This window comes from Nannospalax galili, unplaced genomic scaffold, assembly GCF_000622305.1.
Source record: "Nannospalax galili isolate Female #2095 unplaced genomic scaffold, S.galili_v1.0 scaffold406, whole genome shotgun sequence".
In the NCBI taxonomy this organism is placed as follows: domain Eukaryota; kingdom Metazoa; phylum Chordata; class Mammalia; order Rodentia; family Spalacidae; genus Nannospalax; species Nannospalax galili.
The window spans coordinates 6,897,502-6,918,978 of NW_008357033.1; the positions used below are offsets into that span (position 1 = coordinate 6,897,502).

Sequence of the window (21,477 nt, forward strand, 5' to 3'; positions counted from 1 at the left end):
CACAAGTTCCATCTTACCTGGGGAAACAGAGGCCTCTCTTCTTTTACTTTCTTTACACAGTCAGCCACCAGCCTCTTCATTGCTTTAGGGCAGTTCTTGTACAGCCTACTAAGATCTGGGGAGGCATACCCGCGACCCACCATGAAGATGATCTGAGGAAAGAAACAGTTGAGCAGATGGATGTTAAACACCATAAGGGTGCTAGCCCTCGCCTTCTCCAGACCCCCGCACAAATCACCTGATCACGGTTGTTGATGTGAGAGTAGGGAAGCTCCCCTGTCATCAGCTCGTACAGCACGATGCCATAGGAATAGACATCAGACTGGAAGCTGAATGGGTTGTTATCCTGCATCCTGATCACTTCTGGGGCCTGAGGACAAAGTATGTTAGTTCCCAGAGAAGGGGCCCCAGTGCCTTCCAGGTGCCATGCTGTCCCATTAGTTAGGGAAGTCCAGTCCTCAGCCAGCGATAGCTCTTCCCCAAACACTCAACCTACAACCCCCAGGCTCTGGCTTAAGGCAATGCAAGTCCTGGCTTCTGCCACCTCTCTGAGATTGACACTGGGGGTTACCTAGACTCCCAAAGCTGTAGAGAAATGCTGGTGGTTTGCACACTTCTCTGGGACAGTACTTCTGCTGAAGGTGTGTTGGGCCAGCTTCCTTACCATCCACAGTACGGAGCCGGTGGGCTGTTCAACCTGCTGAGAACCACTCCAGCGTGATTTCACTGTTGCCAAACCAAAATCTCCAATTTTCACCGTGAGGCCTTCATGGAGGAATATATCTCAATGCATGTTAAGGATTATGGTTTGAAGAGACTGGTCCAATTCATTTTGAAAAAGCTTCCCAAAGTCCTTTTCTGTGTTCCATTTCCTTTACTTCTCTACTGAATTAAGTTCTTAAATGACCCTCCTGCCAAGATGGCATGTGACCAATTATTTGTCCTAAGCAAAAGCAGGTGTGTGTGCACATCCAGGTGCAGCACAATGTAGTGGCTGTTTCCGTATCTTCTGCCTATGCACTGCACTCATGAGGGCAACAGTACAGTAAATGCCTTACCACTGAATGTTGTCTTAAGCAATTTCTCACTAATACTGGTCCACCTGTGACTTCAAGGTCAGTTTGTGTCTGGGTAATTAGGTAGTTTCAATCTGACTTGTGACCTGCTGGTCTACAGGAATTCAAACCTTAAATCTGCTCACTGGTATCTTGGGTGCCAAAAATGCACTATGGTGTATCTGTTCGCTGCTTCAGACAAGCACCTCAAATAGGCCATGTCCTAAATCTAGCAGCACTGTTGGAGTATGATGCCACCACCCTCCTTCCTGGAAGTGGACTAAAAGCCATGCCTTACATCATGTAACCTGCTGTTACTCATCCTTGTGTAGAAGCACACTTGGTCTTCAAAGGGAGAACAGTGTTCTAACTAAGGAGCCATTTCTGTACATTCAAGGACATTATTTAGCAGTTTTTAGAGATCTTGAAATATCTGTCTTGTGGTTACTTTCTCACCTGTACACACACACCCACACATAATCCACAAATTAAATTTGGTAATGAATAGTATAATAAAACCAAGCCTAGTCCAAAATCAGCCTTAGTTACATGTCCTAACTCTGGAACTCCTTCCAGATCACTGTTGGTTAAAAAAAAAAAAGTCTGAAAGGGGGCAGGAGGAAGAGATGGCTCAGCAGTTAAGAGCACTGCCTGCTCTTGTAGAGGACCTGGGTTCAATTCCCAGCCACCCACATGGCGGCTACAAACGGTAAACTCCAGTTCTAGGGGAATCTGATGCCCTCTTCTGACCTATGTGGCATTGCAACGCACAGGTGCATTCACGTACATGCAGGCAATACATTCATACACATAAAATAAAAATAAATTTAAAAAATGTATTAGCCGGGTGTGGTGGCACACACCTTTAATCCCAGGAGGCAGAGGCAGGCGGATCTCTGTGAGTTCAAAGCCAGCCTGGTCTCCATAATGAATCCTGGACAGCTGGGGCAACAGGGAGACCCTGTCTAAAAAAAATTTTTTTTTAAAGTATGAAAGAAGAAGGAATTCTCCTGGACATCAGTCATGCCCAGGTGAGCATGACCTATGACTTGGCTTCTCAAAGAACTAACTCAATGTTTTGTCTCTTCCCCTGGAACCAAAAACCATGTGATTAAAAAGCACTTCTGGCTCCCTATACTGAGAACACACATAACAAAGGATACTGTTGGACTTCATGTCTCTGTGGATGATGTTCTTTGCATGCAAATAGCTGCCAATGGAAAATAAATCTGTTAAAACTGTTCCAGACTACAGCCCCTCAATGGCCCATCTTCCAGCCTGATCCACATAACCTCTAGAGAGGCTACAGAACAAATGGGTGTCACTTCAAGCATCAGTTCTACTCTACAGTAATCCTGACAACCCTGATGCCCATCAGGTGCCACAGAAATGCAGTGTTCCAACTTGGGCTCGCTCTGTAAACATGAAGCTAGGTGTGTTAAGACCTCATGTTACATCACATTCCGCTGCTATGAGAGACAAAGCCCAGAGATGGGAAACACCATCAGGTACAGAGAGGGCTACCGTGTGGGCTTATCTGGGGGATGGAAATGTGAAAGTTTCTAATGCTGGTTGCCCTCGAAGATGCACTAGGAAAATGGCTAAGGCACACACTTCCCAAAGAATGAACTCAGGGCATGTGAACTACACCTTAATAATGCTTCCAAAAATTAACAATGCTCTATGAATTTTAAGACAACATGCTTTTGTACCAACAAAGGCCATCTGGAGCCTGAGGATTCCTGTACCGCAAGGCGCTTGTGAAACAAAGTTCACATTACCACCCAATGCTGCTCAGGATTTAAGAGGTACTAAAGGTGAACTTTTAGAGAAAATAATCCAAAAAGTGACAAAGCAGCCAGCGACAAGGCCCCTACTGCTCAGGCACAAAGTTCCTGCCCCCTGTTCTTAGAGGGGGTGACTGGAGCCTTAACCTGAGTCCAAGTGGATAGCCTGGCTAATGAGGAATGTATGCTGTTGATCTCCAGGAAAAGCCCACCCAAGCACTGCTTGATACCCTATGCAGGTGTTTCTAGGCTCCCAGAAGGGCCAAGTCCAGACTCAGGCATCAAGTAGTCAGCAGGCTATGTACTCACTCCATTCCCTGAGCTGTCTGCCGGGCAATGTCAATTAACTGGAACATCTGGAATTTGGTCTCCTGGACATGCAGGTGTTTGTAGAGACTGCTACCTTCACACCACTGAGTCACAATTGCCAAGTTGTCCTTTGTCATGTACCCCATAAATAATAGGATGTTGACATGCCGAGTTTTGCTGGGGAAAGGAGAAGAGCAAAGCCATGAGCCCTTGCCTGCAATCAGCAGGAGCCCACCCTTAGCTCACCTCCACGTGTGATTAGAGGACACCCTCATCTGTGGAATCAATGCGCCTCTTCAACTTATTCCTACAATCTAGCGACTCAAGTGATTAGGAAGCTGAGGGTTTTGAAATCCAGAGCATGTTAGCTATAAAGAGGTTCTTAGAAATAAAGGTAGGAATAGAACTTTCCCTACCACTGACCAGGATAGCTGGACTGTTGAGTACTATGTGCAGAGACAGTATCTATAGGAAAAGGGCTCTTCCAGAGGCTTGGCCAGCAAATTTGCTGAGAGAAGCACCCCTCACAAAACACAGTGGGTGCTGACCTACACAGCACTACCTCTTACCCAACCCTGCTGTTCTAGGGGCTGGACTCACCGCAGGACAGCCACCTCATTCCTGAAGGCCTGGAACTGCTCTGGGGTTGGGTCAACGACCTTTAGAATCTTTACTGCAACATCTCCTGAAAATTAATTTTCGGTCAGTACATTCAGTTAAATGGTCTTTATTTTACAAATACTTTATGTGCATGTTCATGTATGCAGATATACATGCTCTGTGTGTGTGTGTGTGTGTGTGTGTGTGTGTGTGTGTGTTTGTGTGTTTGTGTGTAGGCCAGAGGTCAACTCCAGGTGTTGCTCTATGCTCTGTGTGTGTGCCAGAGGTCAACGTACACATGCTGTGTGTGTATGTATATGTGGGGGGGGGGGGCAGAGGTCAACTCCAGGTGTTGTTCCTTAGGAACCATCACCTTGCTTTTTGTTCTGTTTTTCAAGGCCCCAGCTGGTCTGGAACTCACTATATAGACCAGGCTGGCCTTGATCTCACAAAGATCCGCCAGCATCTGCCTCTGGAGTGCTGGGATTAAAGGTGTGTGTCACTATGTTTGGCCTCAAGTACCTTAGTGAATTGTTTTTCGAAGAATTGTGTGTCTGCTCAGATAGATTACATCTGCAAACTTACACATCAAGTGGCAAAGAACTTAAGTAGCTCCACAAGGCCTTTGACAAGCTTGCTATCCACACCAACCAACCCTGGGAGACACAAAGGTGAGCCTTAGCCTTTGGGGATGAAATCAGCACATGGCTGCAAGTGGTCACTATGCACAAACAGTGAGGAAGTAGGCCTGTCAGTAAGCTGTGGGTCCTGACCTGATCCTTCAACACTATTAAGAAGCAATGAGAACACAAATGTTTACTGCATCTGTATGTACATTTGTCTAAACACCCTTTAACTCATTTTGTAGAAAGGAAGCAGAGATCAGTCATGTATATAAGGCACGCAACAAAAAAGCTGTACTAGAGTCAGGAAAGGACAGTGAATTCACACTGCAGTTCTACCTACAGTACTGACAACTAGCCATCAGACAGGCAGACAGTCCAGCCAGCTTCCCACAGGTTCAAAAACACCGAGGACTAAACCTATTTTCAGGGATACAGTTAGAAGTCACTTTCAGATGTTTTATGTAAATATTTATAAAATTATCTGAAGCCCTGTAAAGACCTCAGATTTTATCAAGTGAATTAAGCTGCTTGCTCCAAAGACTGAAGCAGGAGGCCAGGCTAGGTGCATACCAAGACCCTGTCAAAAAAAGAAGAATCAACCAAGGTGCCAGTTATCAAAGTAGGAGTCAGGTAAGGGGCACCCAGAGGTGGCTGATCCCTCTACCCAAGAGGTACAGTCCTGCAGCAGCCTGCCAGCGAACTCATTACACTTCTGGGTAGCACTAGTATAAAGACACATGTCCCAATCTGGTTTCTGTGAGCCCCAGTTTATCATCCCTGCTTAGCTGCAGTCCTGGTAACTGCTCGGAAGGGTGCTACTCATTTTGGATGGAGTATTTGGAGCATCTTCTGTCCTGGGAGTAGATCTGGTAAGCCACAGGGAACCTTGTCCTAGAGCCTAACCTCAGGTTCCACATGGCCAAGTATGAAAGCAGAAGTCCTGTATACAGTTTGAGCCAAGACAGGAGCTCGGTGCAGAAGTGGGGAATGTATAGAAATGTTTCCTGGAGGTGGAATGTAAGTCTTAGGAAGGCTTTCAGTACATGGGAGGATATTCTAAACTGGGTGCACCAAAAACAAAAGTGGAGGGACTTCATTGGGGAAATGGGCATGTGGCTGAGCACCTGGAGAACAGAAGAGGGCCAGAAAAGAGTTGGCTGCAATAGCCCTGGCAAGGGGCAGAAATAGGGTTATGGTGGGAAACACGAGGACAAGAGAGGCAAGAGGCTAGATCAACTGAGTGGTGAGGCCCGGAAAATGGCTGGTAGCCCAGGCTCCTACAAAGGTAAAGCCTAAAAGCAGGATGGGACTGATTTCAAGGAAGGCAGAGGCAAGGCCAAGTGTCCCTCGATTCTTCAGGAAGATGAGTTCCTTACTGCAGTACTAAACAGACTGCAACCCAAAGGCAGGTCAGCAGTTGTATCACTTAAGAGTGCTCAAATGAAAGGAATCACCTTACATGTCATTTACAGATTTGTTTTGTGCCCATGGAAAACCACAGAACTGCTCAGATGACGACTTAGATGTGGCAGAAACCCATGTGTTAATGGGCATGAGAGAAGCTGAACTGTGATTCTCAACATGGTGCATTTCAATGCTCCATATGGCTGATGCTCGGCACTTTTCTCTGTCCTATTGTCTATAAAGGACACCATTAGAACTTTGGAGGAGCATTTTCAAGATCCTGCCTACATTTGCTAACACCGTAAATCCAGCTGTTAAACCTACACTGCAGTTAACAATTGTCTTTAGCTTCATTTGGGGGGAGGGGGGCACCCTCTTCTGTCCTCTCCAGGCATTGCATTGCACATATGATATACTTACATACATACATACAAGATAAACAACTCATACACATAAAAAAACACCTGATGTGGAGATGTTGCCAAGCTATTAAAGCTATGGCTACAGAGGCTAGAGTCTTCCAAGTCAAATTTTTCCATGGAAGTAATACTCCACATGAAGGGATACCTAAGGCTCAGGCAGAGCAGAGAGACATTATTACAGGAAGTCCCTAGCTTTCCTATGCCCCACTTTCTGAGTAGGGGCATATTAGCTCCTCCTGTGAGACTTTAGTTTTCTCACATACAAAATCTGTAAGGTCCAGCTTGAGGTTCCTAGCAGTCATGGTTTCCCCAAAGCAGCAGACACCTGCTCATTTAAGAAGTGTCAAAGCATGTCCCAGGGGCAAAGCTGTGCTAAGTTTAGAAGAAACAGCAGCTCTGACTTAACTATATGTTCACATCTTGCTCATCAATTTCAAAATATCATGAAAACTTTATTTCTACCAATTAAAGCAGCACTGTGAGACAAAAAGAATGCTGTAAAATTTCAGATTTGTCGGGCATGACTAAGTATCCATGGAGAGGGCCACTGTGAACCAAAGTTATCTAAGGGGCCCTCTAGCCTCTGCTGAGACCTGACCAGAGCCCTGTCTAGAAGGAGGCCCCAAACTCACCATGCCACTTGCCCTTATACACAGTGCCGAAGGAGCCTGACCCAATCCGAGTGGACAGCATCACTTCACTGGCTTCTATTTCCCAGTAATAGCTTGAATCTCTCTGTCCTCGAGGCCTCTGAAATGAGTGGAGATCATTCACAAACCCCAGGAAATAGCAACAGCCTTCTGAGAGAGCAAGAGTATCCAAGGGGTCAGTCCCACCCCAGCAGCTCCCTCTGGAGCCATCAGTTTAGCTAGCTATAATAGTCAACCTGCTGGATGTGAACATGCCAAATGGCACTGGCATTTACAATCTCCTTAATAAATTTTACTAGGATTTCATTAAATCCTAGTAACATTAAATACATTCTAATTTACAAGAATTTTTCCTTACTGAGCCCTGAGTGGGAGGAGGAACTACTGGCCATACTCACAATTTTGTTTTTCTCCTGGGTCCCAGATCCTGGTGCCCTCTCTCTTTGTGCTGGCACAGGGGTTTTGGGCTGTGACCAGCCTGTTGGGCTCAGGTTGTTAGGGCTGCTGGACAAGGCTGAAGGTGAAGCTTAATAGACAAGACAAACAGAATCCACATGTGGGTAAGCCAAAAGATACAGTATATCAAGAAAAAGCCCATTACTGTTTGCTGATGATAGAAGAAAGTACCTGATTCACTGTGACTTCGAATTGCATCCTGAAACAGAAAAAGAAAGCTGGTCAAATATACTAGAAAAGGTTTTCTCTCTGGGAGGAAAAAGAAGGGGGATTTGCAGGAACAAAGTAGATTATTAAACCTCTAATTCCATACTTCACTAAATTTTCCTGGCTCACCCAGTGTCCTAGGCCAATACCATTAGATGACATGAGTCTTACTTTTCACAGAAACCCTACCATTTGGGGGAGTGGGGAGGTTGCGGCACATAGAAACAAACTTTTGAGAAAGGCCTGGCAAAGTTACTGTCATCTGGGATCTTCCCAAAGATTCAGGCTCCTGCTCTACTGAGGCTTAATGTGAGACACACTCTCTCTGGGAAGGAGGGAGAGAGACTGGGGGGGGGGGGAGTGATTCAGTGATAAGTGTATTCTGACTCCACTAGAAATAGGGACAAATTGTGCAGAAGTCAGGTTTGACACAGCTAAGCACTATGACTATATACTTGAAGCCTAAAATCACATGGAGCTGGAAAGACCATGGACCCCATAGTCCAAACCCTGTATCTTATATTTAAACTCCCTGTGGACAGACAGACCAGGTCAGGGCTGCATAGCAGAGGGTGGTAGAAATGAAGCATCACATTTGGATCTTACCCTCAGCTCTTTTAGCACAAAATTAGCACAAAATGTTACTTCAAAACACAATGTGTGTATGCTCTTAAAGTTAGCCCTCCCCAGCCCCCAAGAAACAAGATCTCACTATGTTGTCCTTGCTGGACCCTGGAACTCACTATATAGACCAGGCTAGATTCTCCTAAGAATCAGCCTGCCTCTGCCTCCTGAGTGGTGAAATTAAAGGTATGTGCCACCATGCACGGCCAGCTACATTCTCTTAATGTGACAGGTCAAATCTATTAGCAATGCTTTCAAGAACAGTTGAGACATTTTAAAACCCTAACTTTAAAATTTTTCCTTCAGTGTGGGATTTATAGGGAATGACTTGGACCTTAGCTCTTCAAGAAAGTGTTTTTTCTGGAAAGTCTTCTGCATTTGCCTTTGTATAACTACATCTTAGACAAGATATCTGTCCCACAGAGCTATTACTAGAATGTTCCCACTCAATTTCTTGCTTTGTTTTGTCTCACTGTGTAGCCCAGACTGGCCTTGAACTTACCATCTCCTGCCTCAGCCTCCATAGTGCTGCAATTAAAGGAATATGCCACCAAGTCTGGCTTACAATGACATCTTTATAAAAGCAAAAGACTCAAAACCCAAGCTACTTCTACACTCACTCATTTGGCCACTCTGCCCAAGCATCTTCAGAGCTTATCAGTCAGTAAAGCCTATTTCTGATTTCCAAGCCTAGACTGTCTGTAATTCATCTGCAGAGGTGCCTGAGATCCAGATCCTCTGGAACAGGGAAAGGACTCAATAGGCAACATGCTTACTATGCAAGCACAAGGACCCAAGTTTGATCCCTGATTGGTGGCATATGCCTGTGAGCCCAGCACTGAGGCGGCAGGGAAAGTGGGATCCTGAGGGCTCACAACCTGGATAGCGTAGCCTAATTAACAACTTCCATGTTTAAAGAGACCCTATCTCAAAATACATGGTAGAGCCGAGCGAGCACAGTGGTGCACGCTTTTAATCCCAGCACTCGGGAGGCAGAGGCAGGCGGATCTCTGTGAATTTGAGGCCAGCTTGGTCTACATAATGAGTTCCAGGCCAGCTGGGGCTACAGGGAGACCCTGTCTCAAAAACACCAAAAAAAAAAAAAAAAAAAAAAACCACACACATATGGTAGAAGAGCAGTTGAAAACCTCTGGCCTTCACACGCCTATACAGACATACATGAGAATACAGCTCCTCATCCTCTTAGGTTTTTCTGTTTCTGTTTTGGAGATGGGGGTCTCACTATGTACCCCTGGCTGGCCTCCAACCCAGATCCACTGCCTCAGCCTCCTTAGCACTACATTGAAGGTATGCGCTGTCATGCTCAGCAGGTTTGTACATTAAGTGCAACAGGGTGACAGCCAGGGGGGCAAAACACTGGCCAAAATTAACCTAGATTTCAAAAGAACAGTCAGCAGCTGTAGCTTCATTGTCCAGCTCATCTCTTCTGTTTTGAGTCAAAATATAGCAGGATGTATTTTTATTAATTAGAACTGTAGTCCCATGTATACAAGGACATTTTTCTTAATGTTCAATTTTTTCCCTCCCTATAACATATTTTATTTGGTGGTAATTTTTATAGTTGGATCAGTTTATCCACAGAAGAATTTTTCTATAGTCCAAGATTTAAATATTAATTTAGGAGAACATAACTGGTTTAAATCAAACAACAATGTCCAATTCAAAATGCTGAATCATATTAAAAAAGAAGAAAAAAAGGCCAAGAATCAAAAAATTCTTCCAAGACACGGTCAGCTTTTTTTTTCTTTCTTTTTTTTTTTTTTTTTTTTTTTTTTTTTTTTTTTTATTGTCTTTTTGAGACAGGGTCTCCCTGTAGCCCCAGCTGTCCTGGAACTCACTATGTAGATCAGGCTGACCTTGAACTCACAGAGACCCGCCTACCTCTGCCTCCCAGGTGCTAGGATTAAAGGCATGCACCACCACGCCTGGCAACATGGTCAGCTTTAAACACAACAGTTGTACTAACTAAGTTAGAAATAGAATTTATTTTCATTTTTGATGTACTAATAGTACTTATACAGGAACTAATTATATAATGGAAGAAAATGACTACTATTACATTTTTAGGAATGATCACAATGATAAAGCTCATAGTTCATACATGGTCTCCTCATAATCATGGCAGGACAAATGTGTCAAGTGATTTGTAGTTTGAGACAAACTGCACCTGAAATGGCAGGTGTCAAGGAACAAGTTCTTTGACAGTGCAAAAAAAGCAGTTAACATGGGGTTTTTTCTTTTGGGTTTGTTTTGAAATAGGATCTTACTGTTGTAGCCCAGGCTGGCCTTGAACAAGCCCTTCTAGAGTGCTGGGATTATAGGCAGGCACCAGCATGCACAAGTTTCTAACAGGCTTTTTCCAGCTCTAACAAATAAAATATTTGATTTCTAATATCCAAACTCAATACAGATGCTGTGTCAATGGCTTAAAAAAAATCTACGTTGAGAAACTCGCCTAGCAGTGTACCACACTCAGTATTTTTCAACTCTATAGACCAAAGAAACAAAACAAAACAAACAAACCAAAAAAAAACCATGTAAACAGTTCTGGTTAGAAACATACATTTAACTTAGCAATTGTTTCACTTTCTAGTCTACTGTCTGACAGTCTTAGCAATCCTGTTAAACACAAGAAAGCAAAGGCATGAAGAAAAATACCTACTCTTCCCCTCAAACAAAATCGTCTGGACCACGCCCTGGGAGAAGCATTCAGGCTGTTATTCTAGTCCAAAGCAATGAGAAATAAAGAAGAATAAAGAACAAAGGAAGTATTTGAAGTGCACTCAGTTGTTATTAAAGATAAGCTAGAAAGCAAACCAAACAGAACACACAAGAAAAGAAAAGCAGTTTCAAAACACTGACTTTGGGCACTTTCATATTTGCCTAAATGTTTATTAAAATCCTGGGACTCCTCCCTTCTTTTTCTGAATTAAATCACTTAAAAGTCTTCTACAGCATTTGTAGTTCACACAAAATCCCACACCAAACTGAAACTGCTCTATACAGATCCTCCCTTCTAGCTCAATGAATTAGTATGCAAATCTGAGATACAGCATGAGCTCAATTATTCACATTTCTTCAGGAGGTTTTATTATCTATAGACGTTATGGATAAAAAAGACAATTTTCAAGTCTAAGGACTTGAGAAAATACTGCAGCATTCCTAAGCAGCTTGGAACCCACAGCTCTCTCTGTGCCTCCCAGTATCAACACTGATACTTGCCACCACCCCCAAGGGGCCCTATTACCTCAATCATCCTGCTGTCCACAGGCAGGGTGGTGCTGACCATGTGGACATTGGGAGTGGACGTTGACCTCTGCCTCTGGGAGAGGGAGCCTTCAGAAGAAGGACTGGAGGTGTTGAAAGTGAAGGCATGGGGTGTGGAGTATCTGTGCTGGGAACTAGGCACGGAGGAGAAAGAAAGTTCCATGATTGGCACTCAGGCCTCCACACTGGTATAAAGTTTTCTTAACTACCTACATTGCTAAGATGCATAAGGGCAAACTTGACCCATACAATCCTTGACAAAATGTTTCACTCTTTCAATATGTGTCACTTAAAAACTCTCTTCTGTCTACGTACTTTTGCATGCAAATATTTGAAAAGGGAAAACTAAATGTGTTTATATTCCCAGGGAAAGGAGGATACATTACGCATTTTCTCCTTTGTATTAAATCACCTCTACATAATGTTCACAGTTTAACAGCATCTCTGTCAAAGAACAGATTGGTATTTACTAAAACTACCACCTACTAAGCTAACTGGAACTTTCCCAGTTTAAAGACTAACTTGGATTTTCTCTCCGTAGAAACAACATATAAAGCTCAGTGTGATTTGGTCTTTAGACTGGCAATACTTACCTGTGAAATTACTCACTGGCTTCTTTTGGCCATTACCACTTTCCCACTAACTAAACTTGGGGCTGGAACAGAGCTCAGTGGTAGGTTGTTTGCTTAGTCTGTGTGAGGCGCCCTGGGTCTGAACCATGAAGCAAAACCTAACTGTTGCAGCTAGAGGTGTTGCTTGGTACTATAGCACTAGCCCAGCCTAGGTGAGTCCCTGGATTCTACCTCAACTCCAAATAAACAAAATATAACATATTTGCTCTGAAGATTTAACTAAAGCTCTGTTCTGGAAACATTCATGCATGAATGTAAGGGCTTACAGAAGACTAGTTCTTGAGGGGACATGGTTCTATCACTTGAACAACCACCTTCCCCAAGTGATTCTGTATTCATGCTTTCAGGGTCTAGTTTCTTCTAGTCTTCAAAGGTAAGGAGTTTTTTGCTCAACTATGCTTTTCAAATTATCAAAAAAAATTAAGTCAGACACAAATATGTACTTCAATACAAATAACCTTCTTCCAAGATGCTGCTTAACTACATCCACAGTAGTTTTACAAGGGCCATTAAATGCTATCTGATTACATACACATTAAAAGCTATTTTGGACATAAACGTAGATTTTATTTTAGGATCTAAATTCTTGTAAGATGTGTACTCAAGCTTTTATTCTTAAAGCTGGAAAAACAGTGATGGCAAGGTTAGTTCAAACTCAAAGGCCTATTAGAGAGGGTATTTATTGTCCATTTAATTCCATTTTTTTAATGCCAAGGTGCTAGCAACACAAGGCCATAAGAAGCATTTTAGAGCTGAAGATATTATTTGTTTTAAATCACTATATTCAGTTGAGAACCCTTTCCATTGAGGCTTAACTCACTATAACCAGAGGAAGGCAGAAAACCCTGAGTTTTTAGCAGTGAAAGTGATGTGTTATGATAACAGAAGGGCCTACAGTCAAAAATCATTCTCCAAAACGTAACAAGAGCACCATAAAGAGAAACTTCTACATTTTGCTATAACAAAATGGTATTCTGGTGTTCTACAGAAGTAGTAAAGGGTCTGCACAGACAGGGGAGGGAAAGAAGAGGAACTCTTGTATTCAGGCTTCCAGCCCTACCCATTCTGATAACTTTCCAAAAGAAAAGCTCTAAGTAAAAAATTTACCTAGCAGGCATACGGGGAACAGATTCTCGCATCCGACGCATTGTCAAAGAAGGTAGTGCTGGGACTCCAGTATCACCAACAGTAGAGTTTGGAAAGAGCCTAAATGAAACATGAAAAGGCTGGTTCACAGCTGCACAGTACTTTTACAGAGAATTGGCCTGCCTTGCCTTGCAAACCCACAGCTGTAACTCAACTTCCTTCAGCTCATTTTCCTCAGTACTGTTTTGTTTTTTGTTTGTTTTGAGACAGGATCTCCCTGTAGCCCCAGCTGGCCTGGAATTCACTATTAAGACCAAGCTGGTCAGGATCTCACAGAACTGCCCCTTCCTGTAGTAGAGACTACCAACCCAAACAGCTGGGTTTGACTATTACAGACCGGGTGACAGCAACCTGCTAATGAGCACACATCCTGCTAGGATGCATCTCTAGAAGACTAATTCTGTCCAACTATATCAAAATAATGCTTTCTTTTCTTTTTTTTTTGAGGCAGGGTCTTGCTGTAGCCCCAGCTGTCCTGGAACTCACTCTGTAGACCAGGCTGGCCTTGAACCCACAGAGATCCGCCTGCTTCTGCCTCCCGAGTGCTAGGATTAAAGGCATGCGCCACCACACCTGGCAAAATAATGCTTTCTTAAGAAACAGTACAACACTGTACTGTACAGACTCTATAATGCACTGCTTTTTGGAAATGTTCTCTTGGAAACAAGGATGAGAAGACTAATATCATGCACAGCACCAACAGTCATAAAAACAAGGAAAAATAGGATTACTATTAACTGGGCACTTTCACTCTGCAGACTGAGTACTTGTGCTCAGCAATCTCGTGGTATCCAAAGCAAAGCCTCATGAGACCCTTTTTTTCAGACAAGTGAACTAGAGCTTGGAGGTGCCGATGACAACACTGAGGTTGTAAACGTATGTACTGGCCTCAAAGCATGTGACTTCTGTGAGAGCTAAAAGTGAGAAAAAGTTGTTGCCACTGTGGTTTAATGACAGTGTTCCTCTCACTTTTCTAGCATTCCTCAAAAAGGTTAAAGCGGACTTTTCATACTCAACAGTTTTTAAATTTTTTTAAATTTATTTTATGTATGTGGGTATATTGTCTGCATGTATGTATGAATTCCCATGTTGGGCAATGCCTGCAGAGGCCAGATGCAAGGCCTGGGGTCATCGGATTCCCTGGAACTGGAGTTATGAACAGTTGTTAGCCACCATGTGGGTGCAGGGAATTAAATCCAGGTTGTCTGCAAGAGCAGCCAGTGCTCTTAACCACTGAGCCATCTCTCTAGCCCCTCAACAGAAGTTTTAATAGGCTCTCTAGAAAGTGTTATTCTAATTTAAACTTGAAATATTTATTTTGTCTCTATGAAATATATTTTGTCATCTGATTTGTCTCCTAACAGAAATAGTATCAAAATTTTACATTCAAACTGTGTGGAGCCCAAACACGTTGTCCCCAGTGTGAGAAGAAAACAGCATAAGCTCTGCCTTCTCTCTTTCTCAGTACCAAAAGCTTTAACAGGGTCAACGAAACACAATCGTGGCTATTAGCAACCTCATCAATGTTACTGCAAAGAGACAATAAACCAAAGAGAACACCAAGCCCTTCAGTTTCCATATCCCTTTGTTCTTTTCCTCCACAAATCAGTATTAATTTAATAATGGGTCCTACATGCTCATAGTATTTGTGTGTGTACATGCATGAGTTTTTGTACCTGCCCATGCACGGAGTTCAGAGGTCAATGTGTGTCTTAACCACTCTCCACCTTTGCGGTATGTGTGTGATATGTTTAAAGGATTTTTTAAAATGTGTACCTGCATGAGTTTATGTGCACCATGTTTGTGCAGGTGCCCAGAGAAGCCAGTAGAGGGCATCCAATCCCTTGAAACTGGAGTACAGGCGTGAACACTAGGAACTGAACCTGGGTCTTCTGCAAGAGCAGAACCAACTCCTATCCACTGAGCCATTTAGCCACTGCACCTTATTTTTTGAAACAAGCTCCCCCAATGAACCTGGAGCTCAACAATCCAGCTAGACTGGCTAGTCAGCAAGCCTCAGGGGAGAGTCCTGTCTCCACCACCCCAACCTGGTATCATGGGCACAAAGTGCCATGCCCAGCTTTTATGTGGGTGCTGGTGATCAAACTCAGACTCTCATGCTTGCATGGCAAGCACTTTACCAACTGAGTCATTTCCCCAGCCCCTTGCCCATTTATTTTACAGAGTTAGGCACAGTAAAACTAGCTAGTTTCAGAACTACTGTGTTTATAAAATAGATAGCTTCTGGTTTACAACCATCATTTAACATGCCTAAAATTCAGACTTAATCAAAATGTATAATGAGCACCCTCAAAATTTTTTCTAAATCTAACCCCAACATTCTTTGGGAGGAAACAAAACAATGCCTTACAAAAGTTGTCTGATATTACTCCAATCCACACACATAGTGGGTACTTTGGTGCTACAGTGCTCATGAAATTTGTAGCCACAGGTCTGACATCGAAATCCATTTAGCAGGAACTTTTGACAGATGTCACAGAATGCAAGCTTCAGGAACGTTTTCCGAGCCTGTAACAAGAATGCAGATGTAAAATTATACTAAGTGAAAGATAACCAAAGGTGATTTCCTCACTAGATCCCTCCCCGCCCCCCAAAAGAGCTTTACACAGTGAAGAATCACACTTCCATCACTGTAAAAGAAATAGAAATTAGATGTATCTCTGGTTAATGAAATCTGAATTGCCCATGGTAAACAATGGCATAACTAGAACTTCAATGACACACATGCCCACTCTCTCTGAGAAGTTCCTATCATGCAACATGAAGAGCCCAAAATAGAACAAAGAGAAGAGAGCTGAAACTTACAAAGTTGTGAGTTGTGAGAGGAACATGATCCAGGAAATCTACTTGAAGTTCTTCTCCAATCAATGAGGCGGCATCAGTATTCCAATCTAAGCGTGCTTTTTTACTACAGATTTTAAAAGCGTAATATGAAGGGGAAATGTTCAATCAGGTTCAATATACACATCTACTGTTTATTACATGCTATCTAAGCACATCTTTCTTAATCCATACAAACATGAAAAAGTAGGTATGATCCTAAAAATGAGCAAAGAGGCTCTGTGCACACATTGTGCTTACAGTGAGTGGCAGCCCCTGGGTTAGAATCCAGGTCTGTCAGACTCCAAAATTTAAGCTTAGAATAAAGCTCCTTTCAACAGTGAAATAGGACAATCTCAAGGTAACTATCTCAAAGGGGACTTTGTAACATTACAAGCCTAAAGAGCTCTGAAGAACCTATGAAATTATAATCGTTACAGTGCTAAAATTTAGAATTCAACAGCCCACTTCAATCTAAAAGGAACATAAACAGAATGGAAACACAAATGCCCTTTTTCCATTAAGAACAGACTCAAATTGTAGAGTTATTTGTAGCTGCTAATAATAAAAGTTCAAGTCTATGGGAGATTCAGCTGTCTAAAATTTAATGAGACAACTCTTTCTGTGCCCAGAACAAAAAAGACAGAAACTGCTGATTTCAATAAAAACTCACATTTTGTCCAATTACTCTGTCCCATTTGCCGATGACACACATATATATCACCCAAACTTCTCCTATCACCTGTCAAAGCTATGCAAGCCACTCTTCTACTTACCCAACAAGCAATAATTCATTCCTTAAGATAATTCTCTATGCAAGGTCTGAGAAACTGTCCTTCTGAAGAACTACTTTCTCCTAATGAGAGAGAAGGAAGCCTTACTTTCTGAGCAATCTATAGGAGCTTGTCTGTCTTGGAAAGAACTGAGATCAACTCCAAATTGGTCCAGCTTTAGAGAAGAGCACACCAAGCCTATCCCTGTCTCAGAATCTCCCTATCCTGAAGGAGGTCTATGGATTGGCTTGGAGACCAACCTGGAGCTGTATCTAGTTAAAACTGATGGAAGATTTGCACTTCAACACACTACCCTTAAATAAACTCTGAGGAAGAGACACATGTAAATATTGTAAGTAGAATCACTCCCTGGGCTGTTCTCTCTAACTGGGAAACTCAGAACCACAAACCAGTAACAGAAGTACTGTTCTTAGAGGTGGCCCCCAGGTTTGACTGAAATAACAGATGGTGAGTAATCGTGTACAGCTCTGTGGCTAGCACTTAATTCTAGCCTGTGACAGAGGGGATGCCTCTATTTTATTGGGAAAAGGTAAGTTTTCCTGGAGGAATTCCTCTGCATCTTTCAAAAAACCAGCATTTGCCAGGCATGGGGGTGCACACCTTTATCCCAATACTTGGGAAGCAGAGGCAGGTGGATCTCTGTGAGATCAAGGCCAGCCTGGTCTATATAGAGAGTTCCAGGCCAGCTGGATCTACAGGGAGACCTTGCCTCAAAAAAAAAAAAAAAAAAGTTTTCTCAAAAAGAAAACCAGAATTTAATGCTTATCAAATTGAATCAGCAATACACTGAGTACTTAGCATGTGCCAGGTTCAATCTCCAGTATCACAAAAAGAAAAGAAAATCAAAAGAAGTAGAGGGAAGCATGAATGACAAGAATTTCTCTTTAGGACAGGTTTTGTGTGTGTGTGTGTGTGTGTGTGTGTGTGTGTGTGTGTGTGTGTGTGTGTGTGTAACAACTAGAAGTGTCATTCCTCAGGTTCCATCCACCTTGTTTTTTGAGGCAGGGTTTCTTACTGGGTTGACTGGCTGATCGGCAGGCTCTGCCCAGCTCTTAACTCCCCAGTGCTGGGATTGCAAGGGCACTACCACACCTAGTTTTATGTTGGTTCTGGGAATCAATGACATGGCAAGCATGATACTTAATGAGCTATTTCCCCCCTCCCAGAATTTTTTATTTATTTTTATTTTCCGTGTATGAGTGTTTTTCCTGCATGTATATAAATGCACACGTGTGTACAATGCCCACCAGAAAAGGGTGCCAGATGCCCTGGATCTAGAGTCACAGATGGTTGTTAGCTGCCAAGAGGGTGCTGGGAACCGAATTCAGGTCTTATGCAACAGTAGCCAGTGCTTAACTGCTGAGCTATCTCTCTGGCCTCAAAAAGACAGCTTTGTTAAATATGAAAAATAATGTGAACATTTTCAGAGCACCCACTCTGTATAATATGACAAACACCAAGAAAACTTGCTCTCAAGAACATACCACTATATTTCTAACATTACTGTTCCCATTCCCATCCATGGAAACACTATCATCAACTACTATGCACTGTATTTTTCAGGAGAATATTCAGGCAATAATTTCAAGATCTTAATAGCATATTTTTTCAAATTGTTGCTTTAAAAACAAAAGTATACAACGCACACTATTTATTCCCCAGGAAGCCAACATACTATTTTTAATGGAACAAGTTCTTACCCTTTGTGCTCCTGGAGAAGTCTGAACACTGCACAGCACTCCGGCTGTAAGCCTCTCACCTTGAGAGCTTTCATAAGGCAGTCATGTAAGCTCATTCCATTCCGCACATTGACCTACAAACAAAAGATCACCTTGAGGGCCAGCTCAGGCTACAGCACCCCTTGGGAAGGCGAATATTGAAATAAACACATCAATCTGTAAAACTATATGCAGATTTATGACAGCATTGTTTGCAACAGAGAAGACAGAGCAAACAAGCTGAATGCCAACAGTAAGTACATCTGAATGCAACATGGAATATCAGCATCTGTCACTTGCATTGAATGTATTACTTCATAATTAATTACCTGGAGGGAGAGTAGCCCATGGCAGAAAAATATCTTGCAGAATACAAAAAGTAAGATGATTTAAAAGGCAGGGAAACCCATCTGTGTTTATACATGTTATATGAACTGGAAAGATACACACCTTGCCATTAAACATCAGAGGTGGTGTTTGGGAGCCAATGGGACAATTCAGCAAGCCTGAATCCCTGGGAGACATATGGTGGAAGGGGACAGCTGACTCCAAGTTCTCTTCCTCTGACCTCCACAAGAGCACCAAGGTGCCATGTATGGTGTTTGGGAAGGAACAAATGATACTTTCCCATATCATACCTCTAATTTGTTGGATTTTTCAAGTGTGCATATAAGCATGAACATCCACCAGAAGGGAAAATAAGCCATTATGATTTATAAAGAAACATGAGATGAGCCTTTATAGTAAAAACTTGACTACTTCCAACAAAATGGATAGCTGGTCTTAACACAAGTTCTGTATCACTTGTACAGCAAAGTAATGAGGGCAAGCAGGAAGTGGAGGCAGAGGCTTCTACTTTGCTCCAGTAATAAATCCCAACTTCAATGTGTGCATGTACACCCCACACCAGATGGCCTGGGCAGTATGTGCCCCTCCCCATCCCCATCCCCAATCTACAAAAGCTAGGTGGGTACTCGGAGGCCCCATGGCAAGTATCTGTACCCATGGTATTAAAATGTCAAAATCTTAAAAGAATTTATAGAGAAAGCCCTCCATATTTCAGGTTCAAAGATAAAACAATTAAAACAAGGTGAGAAGAGTCAGTAGAGCCATCAAGGAGAGTAGAAGGCTGAAGTACCTGTGAGCTGCCTACTTGAAGTCCTCCTCTGCCTGACCTCATAGCCTTGCCAGAGGCCATCTCAGTGCCTTCCAGTCAATCTTCCTCTAACTGGCTTGGGACAGAGACAAGTTTTAAGAAGCACAGTACTTGGATGCAAAGTAGAAATAAACTTAGTCGGAAGGAAGAAAAGGGAACTTAAGAATTTTAAAAAGTGCATTTTTCCCTTCATGGCTTACTTTTGCTATTACCTGCCAGTAACAGGGATTTAGTTGCCCAGTAATCTTTGAGAAATAAAGATAGGTTCCACATTAAAGAGAAAGATAAAGAAAAATCTGAACACATAGAAGAGATAAATTCAGTGATGACAGAGGTCAGGGAAGAACATTCTCCTGAAGGATCAATAATGTAGGAGGAAAGAAAATGGTTTTTCTAAATTACAAGACCTCCTTTAGAGTGTGGGACAGCCTCCCTGGCTGCTGATGCGATGTCCAACTGATTCTCCAAGTACATAAAAGTTTCTTTACCATAGGAATCCTCAGGGGGCAAAAAAAAAAAAAAAAAAACTAGACAGGGATAAGGGAAAGTGATACTTTTGACTGACATTACCTATTTTTTTTAAAAAAATAATAAATACAATTAACATTTTTAAAGTTTCTTATAGGTGGCACAGCAGCTCACATCTATATTCTCAACATGCAAGAGACTCAAGCAGGAGGACTGCTGAAAGTTTAAGGCTAACAAGGGCTAAAGAGTTAAGAGTTTCTTGTACATACCAAACTAGTTCAAACAAATGTTACCTGGAATTTGTGTCAAAACAAATGGAAAAGCGTGGGTGGAAACATAAACAGAACTACCATGATAGTTAAGTGAACATCAGAATTATTACTTTAATCTTTCAGATATTTATTTTTTTATTTTATGTGTAGGCCTGTATTGCCTGCATGCATGTAAGTGTGCCCATGTTGTGCAGTGTTTGTGGAGGTCAGAAGAGGGTGTTGGATTTCCTGGAACTGGAGTTACATATGTTTGTCAGCTGCCATGTGGGTGCTGGGAATTGAATTTGGGTCCTCTGTAAGAGCAGCCAGTGCTCTTAACTGCTGAACCATCTCTCCAGCCCCACTTTCAGATTATTTTTTAAATGTTCCATAATAAGTTCATTTTCAAGGTTATCTTGAAGCATTGACACCCTTAGCACATCTTATTAATGTCCAGCAAAACAAGCCAGATATACTCACACTGATCTCAACTACAAGACAAGACACTAAGCAAGAGGACAAACCAGGAGTGCTCCGTACTCTCACTGAAAGATGCAAGACCTGTAGCTAATGCTGTGGAGCCCTAAAGTGTAAAGTGATGTGTGGGTTATATTTATTATTCGTCTTCATTAGAATCACAAACTCTAAGAGCTAAACCGCTCTTTATCCTCTACTCCATTAAGATTCCATATATAGGTGGCATCAAAATCATCCAAGGAGCTTGTGAAAATACAGATTCCTAGCCTCCCTATTCCAACACATTCAAAGACTCTCAAGTTCCTTAACTTTGGAATAAAGCCCAGGAACCTGTGTTTAAACATTCTTGTCAGGTGGTTTTAAAGAGTTGCGGTTCTCAGCCCTGGCCACTTGCTCATCCAATAACAGTGAGGAGAAGCAGCAGCAGCAGGCCAAAAGGACAAGCAAGTTTAGAGAACAAAATATGACAGGGAACATTAAAAGACTACTCATGGGACTGGAAAGATGGCTCAGGGGTTACGCCATCAGGGGTTGCTGCTCCTGCATAAAATGAGAACTCAGTTCTG

The 21,477-nt window shown here is 42.5% G+C and overlaps 1 protein-coding gene across 3 annotated transcripts in view; it reads right to left on the reverse strand.

The window, feature by feature from the left end:
- Raf1 (Raf-1 proto-oncogene, serine/threonine kinase) overlaps positions 1-21,477 on the reverse strand; it is a 65,503-nt gene that overhangs the window by 1,099 nt on the left and 42,927 nt on the right. For all 3 annotated transcript variants that reach the window (XM_008854911.2, XM_029557078.1, XM_029557077.1), the window contains exons 3-16: positions 18,542-18,654; positions 16,033-16,135; positions 15,578-15,735; positions 13,168-13,266; positions 11,409-11,562; positions 7,481-7,508; positions 7,252-7,379; positions 6,836-6,953; positions 3,752-3,836; positions 3,152-3,328; positions 2,219-2,265; positions 665-783; positions 239-370; positions 18-152 (exon numbers count right to left, since the gene is read on the reverse strand). In XM_008854911.2, coding sequence (XP_008853133.1) covers positions 18-152; positions 239-370; positions 665-783; positions 2,219-2,265; positions 3,152-3,328; positions 3,752-3,836; positions 6,836-6,953; positions 7,252-7,379; positions 7,481-7,508; positions 11,409-11,562; positions 13,168-13,266; positions 15,578-15,735; positions 16,033-16,135; positions 18,542-18,654 — 1,596 coding nt within the window. The remainder of the gene's footprint in view (positions 1-17; positions 153-238; positions 371-664; positions 784-2,218; positions 2,266-3,151; positions 3,329-3,751; positions 3,837-6,835; positions 6,954-7,251; positions 7,380-7,480; positions 7,509-11,408; positions 11,563-13,167; positions 13,267-15,577; positions 15,736-16,032; positions 16,136-18,541; positions 18,655-21,477) is intronic.